Source organism: Phyllostomus hastatus, unplaced genomic scaffold (genome assembly GCF_019186645.2).
Source record: "Phyllostomus hastatus isolate PE091 unplaced genomic scaffold, TTU_PhHast_1.1 phas_contig_196, whole genome shotgun sequence".
Taxonomy (NCBI): Eukaryota; Metazoa; Chordata; class Mammalia; order Chiroptera; family Phyllostomidae; genus Phyllostomus; species Phyllostomus hastatus.
This window is the reverse complement of record NW_025333709.1, coordinates 29,819,137-29,838,128: the sequence shown is the minus strand read 5'-3', so window position 1 is coordinate 29,838,128 and position 18,992 is coordinate 29,819,137. Positions and strand designations below refer to the sequence as shown.

Genomic DNA, 18,992 nt, shown 5'->3' with positions numbered 1-18,992 from the left:
ATAATCCACATATGCAATAACCAGGGCAGAGGAAATATAATATGATACATTCCAACTTCATAAAGATCAAATATGATTTGGGTTTGTGTGTTTAAAAACTCAACTAAGAAATTCATTAAGACCAGCAGGCAACTGGTGACAAGTGGCAGGGAGGGTAGGGAGAATCTCACCATATCCAGAAATTAATAAAACACTTGAAAAACATATAAATTTAATAATAAACCTTATGGTCAGGCTGTTTATTAAGGAGGCAACCACACATACAAGTTCGGCTGTAGAAATGTTTGCCGATCAAACTTCATGTGACCTAAGAGGACCATGCGTAATGTCAAAAACGGATGCCTGTACAGTCGATAGAAAGTTAATTTAAACATACACAGTCTACTCATTCTAGAGTTATACAAACATCTGGGGACACATGTATCTAATTTCCTTTCAAAAAAACTTCTTTTATAAAAGTGATGTATTGAGATAATAATTTTAAAAAGTATCTGACAATTATGAATGGTCCCAGTTTTACAAAATGTGATTTCCAGGGAATGAAAACTGAAAAAAGTCAACTCTTCAGAGAGTGTTTTATATTACAAACAAGTTTTGTAGAAAAATGATCCAGCAAATGCTTGAGTTAAGAATATTTATATTTTTTTCCAATTTTTACACTTTTATTAACACACAAAAAATAACATTCAAACACTGAGAAAATTAAATAACTTTGGAAGCAGAGCTCATATCTTTCTGCTTACATATAAGTGACAATTCTGGGCTGTTGGCACAAAAAAATAATCAACATTCATAAAACCCTCACTACTATGTATCAAACATAAGTTAAAATCATAGGCACTAGTTTATCAAATCCACATTTCTCCTGTATGACTAACCACAGTGAATCCTTGGATTTTCCCAAATAGAAAAATTGGCAATACACAAAGGCTTTCTAGTAAAAAAACAATTTTTCTCTTTAGGAAACTAAAAGCCAATAGTCTGTGGTAGTACAACAGCAGGTAAAATAATACTTTACCCAACTCAGATCAAAATACATTTTTAACGAGTGATGAAATATTTTAATTAAAAAAAATAGACATTTTTTTCTGATGCAGCCTTTTAAAAACAAAGTTAAATAACCTGAATATTCCTTTTGAAACTGATAATCTAACTTAAAAATGTAATGGGTGTTTCATAATAGAGTTAAATTCATCTTAATTATTAGGTTGCAGCATATATATATATTTCTCTTTTTGCAATGTTGCACTGAAGACTGAGACCTATTTTGTTTTGCGTAAATGTGGTTTTAAAGAGGCAGTGGCTAGTTCTTTCTTTCACTTAGATTTGTACATGGGATACCCCCTCACACACTCAAAGCAGATGTTTTCTTGATCTCTGAAAAGCAACATATTTAAGTTCATCATCACGTGGAATTCTGGTGCCATCATTTCCTGAACCACCCCCATCACCCTCAAATGCAGGGATGAAATCTGTTCCCTGCATCAAACAGGGAAATGCATTAGCACTGGCAGTTGGGCTGCATGACTCCCTGCTGGTCAGGCTCATAAAGACTCCCTCGGCGTCCCTCACGCAGGACAGGGGTCTTAGTTTTCAAAGTTTTATCGTTCTCTCAATGCGTCGACCTCAATGCTCTCCTGAATATCAAGCTTCCCATTTCTCAATTTCTTTTGCCAACTTACAGAATGTCTTTGACTAACAGGAAATAAACTTATGTTCAAATCTCTAAAATCCTCTAGGTGATTTGATTGCCAATATTTTAGAACTATTCAAATTAAATATTTAAAAAATGGCCTCTCATTGTGAAAAAACGAGAGACCTGCTGTAGAGGACCTTTCAGTCTGGTAATAGCCTAAGAAAAAAGAAAACCCAACAACGAAAGAAGTGACTCCCAGGTACACATACAGGCCATTACAGAGCGAGTATTTAGGGTTAGTCACATGTAGTCACATGTACTGGGTTTCATTTGTTACCAAAAATGCAAAAATCGATGTAAGGCAGAATCAAAGTCAAAAGGGACAGTATTTTCAAAGGGTGTTTCATACAGTCACTCAGTTTACAGTGGATCCGATTGGGCAGGACTCGGCAGGCCGCGCCCCTACCACGACGCAGACTGCCGTGTCACTCGACGGCAACAGTACAAGTGTCATTACCAGAGAGTTTGTGAGTTAAGTGCATAGAAGTTCCCCTCTCTCACTGTATGGTTGTGTTCCAGGTTGTAAGCACTGAGGTGGTGTTATTTGTATCAAGAATAAAGACACATACTACTTGCTCTTTCCCGTCATGGAAACATGCCAATAAAAGCAAGATCTCTCAGTTCTGTAACAGATAACAGCATGTGGAGAAGTTGGCTTCAATAGCAAAGGCCACCTTTCCTGAGCCAGGAACTACAAAGGTTAGAAAGATTGTACGACTGACACTAAGCCCTTCTGGCAATTGAAACAAACGCACGGAATCTGATGTGTCGATGCGACACGGCGGACGCACGCCGTGGCCCTGTCTGGTGGGGCTGACGTGTGAGCTACCGCCGAAACTTAGGAGTGAGCAAAATGATATTTTTTCTGTAATGAATCTGCAAAAATAAGGTATGGAGCTCCCCCAAATTTAGATATCATATTTTAAATCTCCAGCCCCTATCCTGCTTCATCTCAGTCTAGTTTCCTGGAGTACCAGCAAAATACTAGTGGGACATTTTAGATAATTACTCAGAATATTAGTTCTTATTAGCACAGATATTTATTGATACCATGTATACAGTAAATTAGGTTGAACGTGAAGTTTTGGATAGCTTGAACTCACCATTTTCTTGTGCACAAAGGTACTCTCTCATTCATAAATGGGCATTTTCTCTTTGGCATCCACTAGGTTTTTTTGCCCAGATATTGGCCTCTGTCAAATATTTAAAAATCAACTTAGTTTCTGTTCAACAAAACTAAAAGTGATTCTATGGAGAGTGATTGTATGATTACCAAACACATCTGATGTTAAATGTCATTAAAGTGCTGATTGATCGTCTCTGTCAGTTTGTGCTAATTAAGACAGAGAGGGATGGGATTTTATAAATCCCAAGAGTCTCGTGTGAACAGTCTGCATATAAAAGTTGTCGGTTAGCCTGGTGAAGGGTACCCATGAAGCTGTGGACCTCTGCATCCTTCTCTTTGCTGGTCAGTAACAGCCATCTTTCCAACTGTCGTCTTTCATGCTACCATAGGTTTTAGGAGCTGGCAAGGATCTGAAACAAAGCAATGCGATACAGAGATTTTCAGGGCTTCGATCAAACCTCACCACACTGTGCCCCACGCAGGGTCATTACTCTGCAGGGCACCAAAGCCGGTGAAGGCCGCCCCAGGGGACCGCCGAGACCAGCGCCGTCAGCACAACCACCCACACTCAGCATCTCCACAAGGCTCCCGTCCTGCTCGGCATCGGGCGGCCTCGCTAACCTGCTTCTGTTAGCACAGCCAGTACAGTAAAGACTGCCTCATCTTTTCCAACCACATGGATTACCAACCGTATTTACCTCACTACATTTCAATATTCTTTTCTGAAAACAGGAGTAACAACAGTTCCTACACTTTTAACATTACTGCAAAAATTAAGATATGCATGATAACTTAGCGGAGTACATGACAAAAAGCTATTGTGCTTTACTATTGAATTCAGAAACATAATATATTTACGTTAGAATAAAAAAGTATGGACAGTTTAAATGCTCATGGGATGAACACTTTTTTTTACACACAAATAAATACTTAACATTTAATTTTGACACGTAAATTTACTGATGTGGTAATCACATTCTTGAAAGGTAGATAGAGATTACAGGTGCATAGTTACCCACCTGGGTGGGCTCAGAATTACCTGAAGATTAAACAAACCAAACCAGCATACCCACAGATTTTGGTCTTCATACTAGACCAACTCTTTGTCAGTAAATTTTAGGCCTATATGTTTACATAAATTCCACAGAAGATTCTGATTTGAGGCAAGGTTTGAGAATCACCCTCCTGGATTATACTCAGATTTGGCAGCTAGAAATTTTATCTTAAATCTCACTCTAGGTTCTAATATGCCTTTACTATTGTAGGAGGTCTCTGAGGTGTTTAATAATGTCAGATATCTAGGCAAATTTAATCTGAACCAAAGTGATATAACACCCTAAATGTCCCAAGCAAGGTTTTCTTTTAAAACAATAAAAAAAAAATCTTCTGGTCAAATTGCACTAAGACTCTAGTGAGAACAAATTAGGACTCTCTAGGTTCACTATCAAATGCAGAGACGAGTGTAATGCCAGTCCCCCCACTTCCCTATGCTCAGGAACGCTGAAACAGAGCATTCACCACTCACCTGCGAACAGGCTGTGCAAGTTTGCTGCGAGGCACTGGTATACCCCCCGCAGAAGGGGCACTGGGTCTGGGCAAGCCACTTCTCATCACGGTTGTCCCTGCAGGTCTGGTTAGAGTAGCGCTGTTGATGTTGCTGGGAGGATTCGCCGGGACTGTGTTCGGAACCACAGGAGGCCCAGGTGAGGAGGTGGTTTGTGTGAGTTGTGTTGTTTCTTGGCTACCAGGAGAACCAGAGCCGTGGTTACTAAACGCTTTCACTGGTTGCCGGAGAGCCAAAGGAGACGGTGCTGCAGGGGAGCGGAATTTGCCTGGAGAAGGTACTGCAGAACGGCAAAGAAAACTCAGTGTCTTCAGTGGAAACCAAGTGTAAGTGAAACCACTGCTTTATGTAACACTTGGTAACTGCGCATCGGTACACCTGTGTTCACAAAAACTCATTCTATCGGAATGCAAGGAATACAGAATATTTCTGGGCTAATAAAAGAAAAAGAGGATTGGTAAGCCCCAAATAATCAAGTCCTTCCTCAAAAACGTTGACTACCAGAGTGCTGACTAGAATTTAAGATACACTTTCCCCTTAAAGAAACATTCATGTAAACATGCATCAAGTACCTGTAGGTGTGTCTCCGAGTCCTGTATCACCTACAATGTCACTTAAAAATTAGAAACTGAACATTATTAAGAACAAAAAAACCAAAATTACTTCTATTGTTGTGTTTCACCAAGTAGAGAAGTTATAAATCAATCTACTGGCATATCAGGAGGTATATGAAGTCACATGAAAAAGATGGTGTATTTCTCTGAAATGGCAAATCTATTAAGTGTTGAGAACACTTCTATATTAAAACAAATACTGATATATGAAAGAATAAAATGCACAACTTACATTAATTTTTAAGCCAAAATAAGTTCAAATAAATTTTATTACTGTGTCGGTTCCTTAGCATTATAAGTTCAGATCTAGCAAACACATTTATCCTTCCCTGTTTATTCTGTTTGGATAAAGGATCTCGGAAAGGATATCAGTTTTAGTTTCTTCAAATGCCCGTGGATGGCTACACATAATGTAACCTGCTTTACCTAACCAAAAACTGCATTTGTGTGTGTGTGTGTGTGCGTGTGGGGGGGGGGGGTTCAGAGAAAGTGGGAGGAAGGAGAGAGAAATGGATCGTGGGAAACCACCCTTTTTGCTCTCAACCTCCGTTAGTTTGGGGAGGGTGTGGGTGAAGGGAAAGCTTGGGCCAACAAAACTCTGTCCTTCTCACTTCTAGTCATCCAAGGGATACAAAGAACAGCAAGGTCTACCAGAGTAGGGAGCGGAAGAAAGGAGGATGAGTCCGGCCACCACTGTCATCTGGTGACTGAGAGGGATAAGCCTGAGCCTCAAAACTCCAGAACAGGGGGAGTTCATCTCCTGCCATCCTTTCAATAAGGGTTTTTGTCCAGAGCCTCCTTCCTTCTTAGGTGACCCTCCCTGCTCTCTGTCCAATTAGAGCTCCAGATGTCGGCATCTCTGTATTTAAGATACACTAGGCCCCAGTACTTGACATGTTCAATTATCTCTACTTAGCTCCTAAAACTCTGAGGCCATGATTCTCAAATTTGACTATACATCAGGATCCTGAGGGACTTAAAAACTATGGAAGTCCAGGTACTGCCCCCAGGGAATCTAATCTAGAATGGAACTGAAATATTAATTTTAAAGCCATCACAGAAGCTTTCTGCCATGAAGGTAGAACTGGGAAAGGGCTTAACCCCCCTGTTGTGAAGTCCTGTAACATTGGACAGAACACAGAAAACAGCCTTCAGATACCGGAGCACAGGCAGTACAGGGCTGTAATCCCTGGGAGAAGGAAGCTGTATGTGGTGTGTGCCCTGTATACCCTGGTTTTTGTTTGTTTGTTTTGCGGGGGGGCAGCGGGACTCTGGAAACATGTTTTGGACTGTGGAGCAAGGAGAAGGATCCCGAGCAGATCCGTTATCTTCCTGAGCTGAGAAGGCAACAACTGGGATTTGAGGGGCAGGGTACTTGAGAGGAGGGGACTTCAGAAGACCACCACAACTCAGCTTAGGGGTCTGCCCGACGCTCTGGCTGAACGCTGCGCACGCACCGAGTGAAGCTCCAAGGGACTGGGCGAAGACAGACTGGAGCACTGGAAACGCACGAGTTTCCAAAGCTCACAGAGGACTAGGAACTGTGAGTTTCAGCCCATCAGGGAATCCTTGCTGACCATCCAGGAAAATCAAGAGGCACTCCAAAATAAATAAATTAGCCGCAGAGTAAAGCTACTCTAAAGCCACTTTAACAAAACTTAAAAACAAACCTTTAAAGCATGGGTTAGCAAATTACCAGCTGTGGGGGAGTCAACTGCTTTTCTAAATGAAGTTTTACTAGAGCGTGGCAGCACCTGTGTGTTAATACACATCGCCTATGGCCGGTTTCCAGGTACAAGAGCATAGCTGGGCAGTTGCGACAGAAACCAGATAGCCCACAATCCTAAAATACTTCCCCTCTGGCCCTTTAAGAAAATGTTCGCTGATCCCCGCAATAAAGGATCAAACTGATCCATAAATAACTGCTGGCCAAAACAAAGTCCAACACTATTTGAAAGAAGATAAAAATCCAGCACAGATCATGAAACTTTGTAATGTCCACCATTCAATAAAAAATTAGTAGTGATATAAATAGAAAAATGATAACCAAACCAGGATAACAATTAGTCAATAGAAACAGACCAAAAAGTTACAGGATGACTAAATTAGCAGGCAAGGACTTTAAGAGAACTAATACACATATGCTTGAGAATACAGAGAAAAATATAAACATAATGAGGTGAGAAATAAAAATTTTTTAAAGATATAGAGCTTTTAAAGATGAAAAATTTACAATATATCCAAAATGTTTAGTTCTCTGGATGGGAATTAGTAGTTCAGATATTGGAGAACAGGCACCTGAAGGCACAACAGTAAGAATTATCCAAACTAAAGCACATAGAGAACAAATACTCAAAAATAAAAGGATAAAGCCTCAGTGACCTACAGGTCAGTATCACACGGTTTAACAGAGAGAGGGAGGGTATGAACGGGACAGAAAAGATTTGAAGAAAGAATTTTCTTCCAAATTTGATGAAAACTATAAAGTCACATAATCCAAGTAGTTAAAAAAAAAAAACAACTACCCAGTCAGGGCAAAAATCAGGGAATACCACACCAAGGAATACCATGATTAAATTTCTGAAACAGAACAATAAATATAAAAATATTAAAACATTTTTTTCTTAAAAAAAAAAAAGAAGAAGAAAAGAAACCATCATGTCCTGTTACAGAGTTTTCTCTGGTAGAAACTGAAAGACGTCCACTCGGCCCAAGTGCTCCTGAACTGCCCATTTCATGATCCTCACAGAAAGATTCATTTTTTATCTCATATAATCCATCTTCCCCTTTCTATAGGTGACTACACAAATGTTTTCTCAATTCCATTCTCTCCAGTTTGCCTTTGTCTCCCTTGCCAGACCAATCTCTACCCAGGTTTCTTCACCATCTTCTAGAGACGCACAGGACAGCCGAGGCTCCAAGTCTCCCTCTCCTCCAGGCAGCACCTAAGGGTGGCACCTGGACCTCCTCCCTCCAGTCCCAGATCCAGAAGAGCCATCTTCAGCCCTAGCTTTTACCATAATTGGGAGTCTTTCAACTAGGATTTTGTTTTGGTGGGGACATAGGTTTCAGATAGTCAAGTTCAGCAGAGGACCATCAGTTCCGAAAAGTAAGTAGGAACAGTCTGGGGATTTGGAGACAGATGGAAATGAGGTTTGATTAAGAGACGTGGTATGCCATAGAGAACGACACGCTGGTAGATGAACTACGACTGAGGAGTCCCAGGCCTCCTTCTGATGATGACTGGTGTAAAGTGCAAGGCGAAATTAGGCAGACTATACTGATGATGCTGAGAGTGTTTCATTTCTACATGAGAGCCTTGTAAGTATTAGAAAGTATCCATCTGTTTTGAATATCTTACTCAAATCTTATCTTAAAAATAAACTTTCTAAAAAGCATCTTTCCCTCTGGAAAAACTTCTGACCATCATTTTAACTGTTAACAGTTGTGCCAGAGCCCTGACCAGAGTAGCCAGTTGGTTAGGTGTTGTCCTGCAAACTGAAAGGTTGCCAGTTCAATCCCTACTCAGGACAGACACCTGGGTAGCCAGGGGGTTCCTGGCTGGGGTGTGTGCGAGGGGCAACCAATCAACGTTTCTCTCACACATCGATGTTTCTTGATTTAAGTATAATTTAAAACTTTGGGCATTATGTATAGAATAGACATAGGGCGGCTGTGAAAGGTAGAGAGAAAAAATACCACCAATGTCGGTTGCAAGACATTAATTTGCCAACTTAGATGAAATAAACCAATTCATCAAAACACAGAAACTACAACTCATCTGATGTGTAATAGACAGTTGAATCACCAAATAATTAAGAAAATTGCTTTTTTTAATTAAAAAATCTTCCAAAAAAGAAACTTCTGGGCTAGGTGGTTTCACTGGCAAATTCTGTAAAATGTTCAAAGGAGAATGAACACTAATTCTACCTACTCTCCACCAGAAAACAGAAGAGGAAGAAACACATTTCATTATAAAGCTAATATTACCCTGATATCAAAACCAGAAAGACAGTATCAAAATAGAAAACTATACACCAATATCCCTCATGAACACAGACATGAAATTCCTTAACAAAATATTAGCAAATAGAGCTAAGTGATATATAAAATATATATATACCATGATTTAGTGGAATTTATTCCAGGATGCAAAGTTGATTCAATATTTGAAAATCAACCAATGTAATCCATCACAAAACAGGCTAAAGAAAAATCACTTGATCATAATTATTGATGTAAAAAAAATCTGACAATATTCAATACATTCATGACAAAAATTCTCAGAAAAATAGAAGTGGGGGAAACTTCAATAGTGAGCAGCTACAAAAAAATATCTACAAGGTAACATTATACTCAATGATGAAAGATTAAACGATTCCTTTCTAAGACTCAGAACAAGGCAATGATATATGCTCTCACCACTCTTCTGAAACATACTGCTGGAAGTTCTAGATGATAAGCAAGAAAAGGAAATAAAAGGCACATAGGTTAGAAAGAAACTGTCCCCATGATTATTTATATAGACAACCCCAAGGAATCTACAAAAAACAACTTCTAGAAATATTCAGTTCAATAAAGTCACAGGGTGGAAGATTAACATACAAAAATTGACTGTATTTCTATATAACAGCAATAAATGTACACAAATTAAAATAAAAATGTTATACCATTTGCACTGTTCCCCCAAAAGAGGAAAGAAGTATTTTATGTAAATTTAATAAAAACAAATCTCAACAAATATCAAAAGTTAGGTGCAAAGATGAAATGAGTAATATATGTGTAAACTGTTGGTAAATAAAAGGGGAAACATTTATTAAAATTTATTACACAAATTGTAAAGCATATTACATCCATGCCTTCCTTATCTAAGGAAGACGGTGCCTTCCAGCCTGCTGCAGCTGAGTTCTCCGGGAAGATACCCATTCAACAGTGTCTCTCAGGAGAGTCTCCTGGGCTGCCCTTATAAATTAACTAAAGTGTGGAGACTAAGTAAATTAGGCTCTATTGCCCAAATTGATTATGACGACACGTTGTAATTTCTCTTTACGCATTTTGGATATCAAGAATTACACTTGCATCAAGGCATAAAATAACATGTTATCGCTTTGAGCAAAAATTAGAACTCTATTTATAAAACTGACATATGACTGAGAATGCTAACCTTGGTGTCTTTGGTGTCTAAATTAAGTCATCTCTAAAATTCAAGGGTGGGTGAAATGAGGATTTATATTTTTAAAATATTCATTTTTTGTGTTTTAATAAGCATTTAATAAAAACTGTAAGTTTATTTTCTAATTAAGGCTTAGATAATTTAGCGGGCACTTAAAACAACTCTGAAATGGAAAAACTGAGTAAATTATATATGGTTTTTAGTTTGATATTCACTAAATATAAAATGTTTTATAAATATATCCTACAGGTACCTAACAATGCAAAAATTAGACATTCCAAGTGGTTGTCTTCACAGTGACAGGTCCACCAAGCTATAAATTGTGTAATTAAAAAAATGTAAACCGCTAATAAACATATGTTTGCGATAAAATAGCACATGCCAAACACAGGCCACCATGACTAATGGGGAGAATAACATTTATTAAAACACACACGCCTGTCAGTTCTCTAACAAGTAGAGAACAAGGACAAACACGCTTGCTTGTCAGCCACCCTGCGCTGTGTCCCATCATCCTGGTCAGTCCACGGTCTGGGCATCGCCAAGGACAACAGTAGGTTACTGACACAATGGCTTAAAAATAAGTTCTGGTTATGAAAGGCCACAGAGAGGAAGTAAATACGATTCTCCCATTAGAAAGTTAAAAAATCTCTGTTAAAAGAGTTGCTAGTGACTATTTATTCCAATCTTTATTCTCTACAGAGAAGGAAAATTGCCACAACCAGAGATCAATTGAGCAAGTAACCAGGGAAGTCAGAGCTTGAACCCAGGTCTCCCGATTGCCAGGTTGGTATTCTTTAGTGGAAACCCAGAGAAACACCCCTGGGAGTAGATAAAGGCACAGAACCCTTTCATCTCTTCTTCTAGCAGTGTATTTCATAAACACAAGAGGCAGAAGAAACCCCTGGGAATGGGCTTCACCGGCTTTTCTTCCATACGCACAAAAAGGCTGAAAGAAATGAATACATAAGCTACCAGAAAACATTTACAGAATTAGCAGCATTATTCCCGATAGGCAAAAAGTGAAAACAACTCAAATATCCACCAATTGATGAATACAGACAAAATGTGGCATATCCTACAGTGGAGTATTATCAGTCAATAAAAAGGAACAAGGTGCTAGTATTTGTTACAGTAACGATAAACTTTGGAAACATCATGCTAAGGTAAAGAAACCGGTCATGAAGATCATATGTTATATGACTCCATATATGTGAAATACAGAGTGACAGAAAGGCTAGTGGGTGCAGGGGCTGAAATAAGTGGGGAATGGGAGAGGCTATAAATGGGCACAGTAATTTTTATAGGGGTGGTAAAAATCTCTAACATCAGACAGTGGTAATAGTTGCTAAACTCTGTAAATACTTTAAGAGGATAAATTTTAAAAGTGGGAGATGGGGTAAAAAAGAATGAAAAATACCATTTGTGACAGTATAGATGGACCTTGTGGGTATCATGCTGAAATCAGTCAGTCAGAGAAAAGAAACACACCATATAATTTCCTTGTGGAATCCGAAGAACAAAATACATGAACAAACAAACTGACACACACTCATCTACAGATACAGAGGACAGACGGATGGCTGCCAGAGGGCAGGGGTGCTGGGGGACTGGCTGAAGAAGGGCAAGGGACTGAGAAGTACAGACTGATTATTTCTATACTTCTGGGGATGTAAAGTGCAGCACAGGGAACACAGTCAATAATATTATAATGACTATATACGATGCCAGGTGGGTACTGGAAATATTGGGAGTAACACTTTGTAAATATGACCGTTTAACCACTATGCTGTACACCTGAAACTAGTATAAAGTAATATTTAATGTTAACTGTAATATAAAAATAAAAAAAATAGGCTTCGGAGCGAGATGGCAGGGTTGTAGGCAGACATGATTCACTTCTTTACAAAGCCACATCAAAATCACAACTAAAATACAGAATCATCACTCAGAACCGTCAGAAATCGAGCTGAAGGGAAGTCTGACAACTGCGAGTTAAAGACACCACCTCCACTCAGACTAGGAGGAGCGCAGGTGTGGAATGGGCTGGTCTTGCACCCATGGGTGGAGGATAAAAATTCATGGTGGACAAAAATTCAGGAGGGATATCTCAGGAGTGAGCAGGCCCAGCCCTACACCAGGTCCCCCAGCCCAGGGTTCCAGTGCCAGGAATGTAAGTCCTCACAACTTCTGGCTGCAAAAACCAGCAGTGATCAGTCAGTTAAAGAAACTGCTGGAGCCATGAGCAGTTCCTCTTAAAGAACCCACACACAACCTCATCTTCTCAGACTTACTCCCTCTAGGCTCCAGCACAGGGGTAGCGGCTTGAAGGGCACCAGTGGCATCCTGGGAAAGGCTGAAGTGTTTGGCACTGGGGCGAGCACAGGACACTGACCCTTTTTCTGAGCCCTCCGCCCGCAGAACCATGGAGAGAGCAGGCTGGTGCCATATTTGAGTGGAGGGCAGAGGTTGATAGTAAGTGGTCACAGGCAATCCTTGCAGCTGACTGGACTGGGTAATTCCTCCTATTGATCTGCCAACAGCAACCAAGGCTCAATTACAAGAGGAGGGTGTACGCAGCCCACACTAAGGGTGTACCCTCGAAAACCCAGTTTGGGTGACATGGGAGGCTGTGCCATTGGACCCTACAGGACACCTACTATAAATCAGGCCACACTACCAAGACAAGGAGTCAAAGCAGCTCCATCTAGTACACAGAAACAAACACAGGGAAGCTGTCAAAACAAGGAGACAAAGAAACACAGCCCAAATGAAAGAACAGGTCAAAACTCCAGAAAAATAGATAAACTAATGGAAATAAGAAATCTATCAGAATTCAAAACCCTGGTTATGAGGGTGCTCAAGGAACTTAGTGAGGACCTCAGCAGCATAAAAAAAGATCCAGTCAGAAATGATGGATTCACTAATTGAAACAAAGAACAACTTACAGGGAAACAACAATAGAGTGGGTAAAGTTGAGAATCAAATCAATAATTTGGAGTATAAGGAACCAAAAACCAACCAATCAGCACAAGAAGAAAAAAAAGAATGCAAAAAAAATTGAGGGTAGTATAGGCAACCTCTGGAGTAGCTTCAAGAGGTCCAATATTCGCCTCCTAGGGCTACCAGAAGGAGAAGAAAAACAGCAAGGAATTGGAAATCTATCTGAAAAAGTAATGAAAGAAAACTTCCCTAATTGGGCAAAGGAAATAGACATGCAAGTTCAGGAAGCACAGAATCCCAAACAAGTTGGATCCAAAGAGGAACACACCAAGACATATATTAATTAAAATGCCAAAGGTTAAAGAAAAAGAGAGAATCTAAAAGCAGCAAGAGAAAAGCAGAGAGTTACCTACAAAGGAGTTCCCATAAGACTGTCAAGCTGATTTCTCAAAAGAAACTCTGCAGGCAAGAAGTATTTGTAGTGATAAAAAGCAAGGACCTACAACCAAGATGACTCTATTCAGCATAGCTGTCACTTAGAATGGAAGGGCAGATAAAGTGCTTCCCAGACAAGGTAAAACTAAAGGAGTTCATCATCACCAAACCATTATTACATGAAATGTTAAAGGGACTTATTTAAGAAAAAGAAGATCAAAATTATGAACATTAAAATGACAACAAACTCACAACTATCAACAACTGAATCTAAAAAAACAAAAACAGATTAAGCAAACAACTATAACAGGAACAGAATCATAGGTATGGGGATCACCTGGAGGGGTATCAGCTGGGAGGGGAAAGGGGAGAAAGGAGGAAACTGTGCAGGTATCAAGAAGCATACTTGGTAGGAACAAAATAGACAAGGGGATGTTAAGAATAGTGTAGGAAAGGGAGAAGCCAAAGAACTTACGTGCACAAAGCATGGATGTGAACTAAGGCGGGGGGATTGCTGGATAGAAGTGGGGCACCAGAAAGAGGAGGACAAAGGGGAAAAAACTGGGACAACTGTAACAGCATAATCAATAAAATATACTTAAAAATAACAAAAAAATAAAAGTAGAGGAGGGGAATAAAGGCAAGCAATCTCAAAATAAGCGGAACTATTTTAAACAGTTCCCCACATCAACAGAAGAGGGAGCACTAGAGCCATAAATTAGAAAATCTTAAATCAAGCTTTCTAAATGTCTGGAAAAACAAATTCCACAGAAAAACAAGCAACAGAAAAGGATGGAGGCCAAATATCACATAATTGAACTGTAAGAAAAAAGAAAGAAACAAAATAATATTTTGTTGAAGGAGTTCAATCAGAAGACATTCCATTATGAGCTGGTCCTGGGCAAATGGAGGCTCCTTACCCCACCCTTGTCCTTGGAATGTGCATTCCACTTGCCTTCCCCACTCCCAGAACCTGCTCCACGGATATAGCCTTGAGACATAAACGTGAGTACACGCTGAACCCAGTTAAGGCCTCCTGTGGATGTGACTGAGCCAAGTTAAGGACTCCATGCACACTCGTAAGGTCTGGCAGGCAGGTGTGGGTATCTACTTGTCTTGGAGCCACTGGAGACAAGCTTCGTATATAAGTTCCCTTGCTTATCAAACCTGCCACCTACAAATCTGGAGTGGCCTGCCTCTTTCTTCAGTCTCTCTCTGCCCTCTACATAAGGGGTCCAATTTCACATGTGGAAAGCTCACGAGGAGGTTGTGAACCAAACATACTTCTTTTAATGATAGAACATGGCCAGAAATCATGTCCACCATGCCCAAATACTTAGAAAGGTGAAAATTCAAAGCTAGTATTTCAAATTCTAAAAACATTCATGAAAATTATACAAGAGATAAAAAGAATATTATGAATCAGGATGGAAACATTAAAAAACAAGGTAAAGGATCACAGAAAAGAATTAGACATATAATGACTCATTTCAAAATAAAGTCTAAAGCAGAAGGAACATAAGCTGCCATTATAATAGATTATACTTCAACGGGAACAATGAAAAGAAACTTTTACAGAACAGGAATAAAGCAAGATGAAAAGGATTAAAGAGAAGGTGACAGATACAGAAGTTAGGTAAAGAACATCTAAGCCTGTGTCCAACAGGAGTCCACTGCTGCAGCCACCGGCCTACAGTGACCGAGAGTGCTGCAGCTGCTCATGATACGACAAAAATACACATGGGCTACCGAGTCCTGTGGAGGAATAGGAACGGCATGGCCACTCTCTCTAGTGGAGAGCACCCCGTCTTCCCATCCGAGCAGGCTTTTATTAAGAATACAGATACAGTTTGTTGATTACAGTCTGGCAGGGAAGATCAAATGAATAGGTAGCTTTCAAAGGGCTGACAGAGCTCATGCTGAGTTTAGAGTTTTATCACCTAAGAGCTATAAGGCTAGTTTCGTTTCCTGCTTGTGCCTTCATATTCAAGAGCATCCTCAGCAAGCAGGTCTCACAGGATCTTGTATATCCTATGCCCCAGGTCTGATTACCCCGATCCACTGATTCTGGTCTGGACTGCACCTCCCCTGCTATTTCTGCAGGCCTGAGTCAGGCAGAGGGAACAAAGGCAGACAAGAGACTTGGATTTCTCACAGCCGGAATGAGGACTCAGGCTTTGTCAAAGCTGAAGGGGCAGGGGTCGATGTCAATCACTCCCTCATTTCCACAGCCCCCCGAGTCTCTTCCCTGGTGGCTTTACCAGGTGATCGCATCTGTCTTAGATTCATCCTCTTTAGAGAATTGTTGCCCGTCATTGACTGCCAACCAAGCAATGGGAACCGGCATAGAACAGGCAGCATTCATGCCAGGGAAATAAGTTTTGTCTCTTTAGTGTCTCTTGGTTCAGAGGTCTCTCACTCAGCCTTAGCCACGGGGGGTTACAGCTTCCTGAGACCAGGCAGGGCGGACTCCAACAGTCCCCCCAAAAGAAAACCAAAGCAAGAGAACGCTAGTAAAAACAACAATAATTCAAAAGAATTTGTCTGAAATATAAAAACACTGTAACTTCATATTAAAAGAATACATCACATATCTGGGGAAATCAACTCAGAATGGTCAACACTAAAACATATTCTTATAAATTATTAAACATCAAGGGAAAAGAAAACATCCTTTGGACATCCACATAAAAAGGTCAAATGACTATAACAAAAACAATTCTTTATCCCTAAAAAAAAATGGAGTAATATATTTAAGATACTCAAGGGAAGAAAATATGAGCCAAAGATTTCATATCTAGACAATGACTTTCAAAAAATAAAAACAGCAGACAAGCTGTCATCAACATGCAAAAACTGAGAAAATGGATACTGTTCTCATAACTCCTTCTTGGGGAATCTACTAGAGAGTGAGCTTCAAACATGGGAAATAATTAGTGAGATAATAACATACATATTGGTGTCAAAGATCAAAATTGTATTTAAATGTAGAGCTAACCGCTATGTTCACAGCAGCATTATTTACAATAGTCAAGATCTGGAAACAGCCTAAAGAGTGTGTCAGTAGGTGAGTGGATAAAAAAGCGCTGGTACATTTACATAATGGAATACTACTCAGCAGTAAAAAAGAAGGAACTCTTACCTTGTATGACAACATGAAGAGACCTGAAGATTATTATGCTAAGTGAAATAAATCAGTCAGAGAAAAAACTAGTACCATACGATCTCACTTATATGTGGAATCTAATGAACAAAATAAACTAACGAGCAAAACAGAATCGGAGGCTTAGAAATATGGAACAGACTGACAGCTGCCAGAGGGGAGGGACAGTGGAGACTGGATGAAAAAAGAAGAAAGGATTAACAAAGAACATTTTGCAGGACCCATGGACGTGAACAATGATGTGGGAACTGTCTGAGGGAGTGTGGAGGGGGCGTGGGTGGAGGGGAGTCCAAAGGGGAAAATTGGGACAACATAATAGCATAAACAATAAAATGTAATTTAAAAAAAGAAAACCATAAGCTAAAACAACATTTAAAAAATGTAGAGCTAAGACTAAATGAATCCTATAAAGAAAAGCATGTAATAGCTATTTAATCTGACAATGTAGCTATAACTGTAAAACAGAAGGAGCAAGCATATGCAAAAATTTTACAAACTGTTTTCCGTAATCATGTTGTCTGGTTATTATGCTAATGTTATCCCTAGAAGATTTTGCATGTAATATGGGATAAAACAAACTATTAAATGTTATTCTAATATTCTGTTACTAAGAGGTAGGATTCCCAGAGCAGGATAAAGAAGATGAAGATGTGAGTTAAAAAACGTTATGTAATTACCCTCAAGCCCATCAGCTTGAACTCATTAAGACATTCAATCTTAAAAAATATACAAACACAAATCTATACACATATTTACTAGCTCTAGTAACTGAAAAGACCTAGAAATAGCAACCAGCTTAGGAGCAGCAAACATGGCTAAAAACTCAAATTATGGCTTTGAAATACCATTTACTACCTACAAAGCCAGGACTTTTTGGAGTAATGACTAAATCTAGGTCTATGGCAAAAAATGTACCAGATGAGCGCATCCTGTCATACCAGTTAGCAAGAAGTTATCGAAGACTATTAGGTTTGTGTCAGAAAGACTGGAAAGCAACTTGAAGCTGACCAAAGTTGAAAAAAATATCCAGAATGGATTGAAACACACACAAAAAGCTTAAATCTACAAGTTCATAATGATATATATTTAAGAAAAATATCAGTCACCTTTGGTGGATGACAGTTTCCCAAGGTTTTATTTTATAAACTAGAAAATAAAGGGAAAAAAAATTGTTTTATTCTGAATTTCCTAATGAAACTGTGCCACTGGGTAACCAAAGAATAAGGAATATACAGTATTTTCCTATACATACATTCCAAAATACGTACAGTATTTTGACAAATAAAAACAAAGGGATGTCAGAATTGGAATGACCCAATTCTGCAACACAGCAGCTTGCCTCTCCCATTTGATTTTCCGAGGCTTCAGTTATCTGTGGGCCTAAAATATTAAATGGCAAATTCCAGAAATAAACAGTTTATAAGCTTTAAGATACACGCTGCTTTGGGCAGCACGATAAAATCTTGCACTGTCTTGCTCTGTCCCACCCACCAGGGACATGAACCATTCCTCTGCCCAGTGTATCCATGGTGTACCTGCTACCCACTTGTTATTTACTTAGGAGTCTCGGTTATCAGATCAGCTATCAGAGAGAGAGACTACATTCACATGCCTTTTATTAAAGTATGTTGTTATAATTATTCTATTTTATTAATTATTGTTGTTCATCTCTTACTGTGCCTAATTTATAAATTTAACTTGATCATTGGTATGTATGTATAGGAAAAAACATACAGTAGTGTATATATAGGGTTTGATAATATCCACGGTTTCAGGCATCTACTGTGGGTCTTGAACCATATCCCTTGCAGACAAGGGACAACTGAACCTCATAAAGCAGGACTACAGGTATGAAGCATCAATGACTGCAAACATCACAAAAAAACAGACAATTCCATTTTATGTACCTTTAACTGAAGCAGCAGCACCACCTATGAAGCAGTCTTGCCAAAAATAACAAAACTGAGTCTAATTAAGCATCTAAATCCAACTACCAATTTATAGGAAACCCATCCAAAGGAACCTCCTAAATGACACCATGGACACTAGTTTGTGAGAACATCTGCAGGACAAATGACCCAGTGATTTCTTCAAACAAACAACAAGGGGGAGCTAGAGACTTAAGACATTTAGTTAAGAGAAACTTAAAAAGACATGTATCAGAAAAGGTGAGACTAAAGTTTTAATTTTGTTTCTTGGATGGTAAAAATCGTACAGAGAAAGGAAGAAGTGCCTGCCATAAAAATCCGGAAGGAGGTCTGCTCCTGAGAGAGGAGGT

General features: G+C 39.3%; 1 protein-coding gene across 2 annotated transcripts in view; it reads right to left on the bottom strand.

The window, feature by feature from the left end:
- Positions 1–2,717: 2,717 nt before the first annotated feature.
- SLAIN2 (SLAIN motif family member 2) overlaps positions 2,718–18,992 on the bottom strand; it is a 71,556-nt gene continuing 55,281 nt past the window's right edge. For both annotated transcript variants that reach the window (XM_045834162.1, XM_045834161.1), the window contains 2 exons: positions 4,348–4,666; positions 2,718–3,232 (listed from right to left, as the gene is read on the bottom strand). In XM_045834162.1, the coding sequence (XP_045690118.1) occupies positions 3,166–3,232; positions 4,348–4,666 (386 nt within the window). In that variant the 3' untranslated portion in view covers positions 2,718–3,165. The remainder of the gene's footprint in view (positions 3,233–4,347; positions 4,667–18,992) is intronic.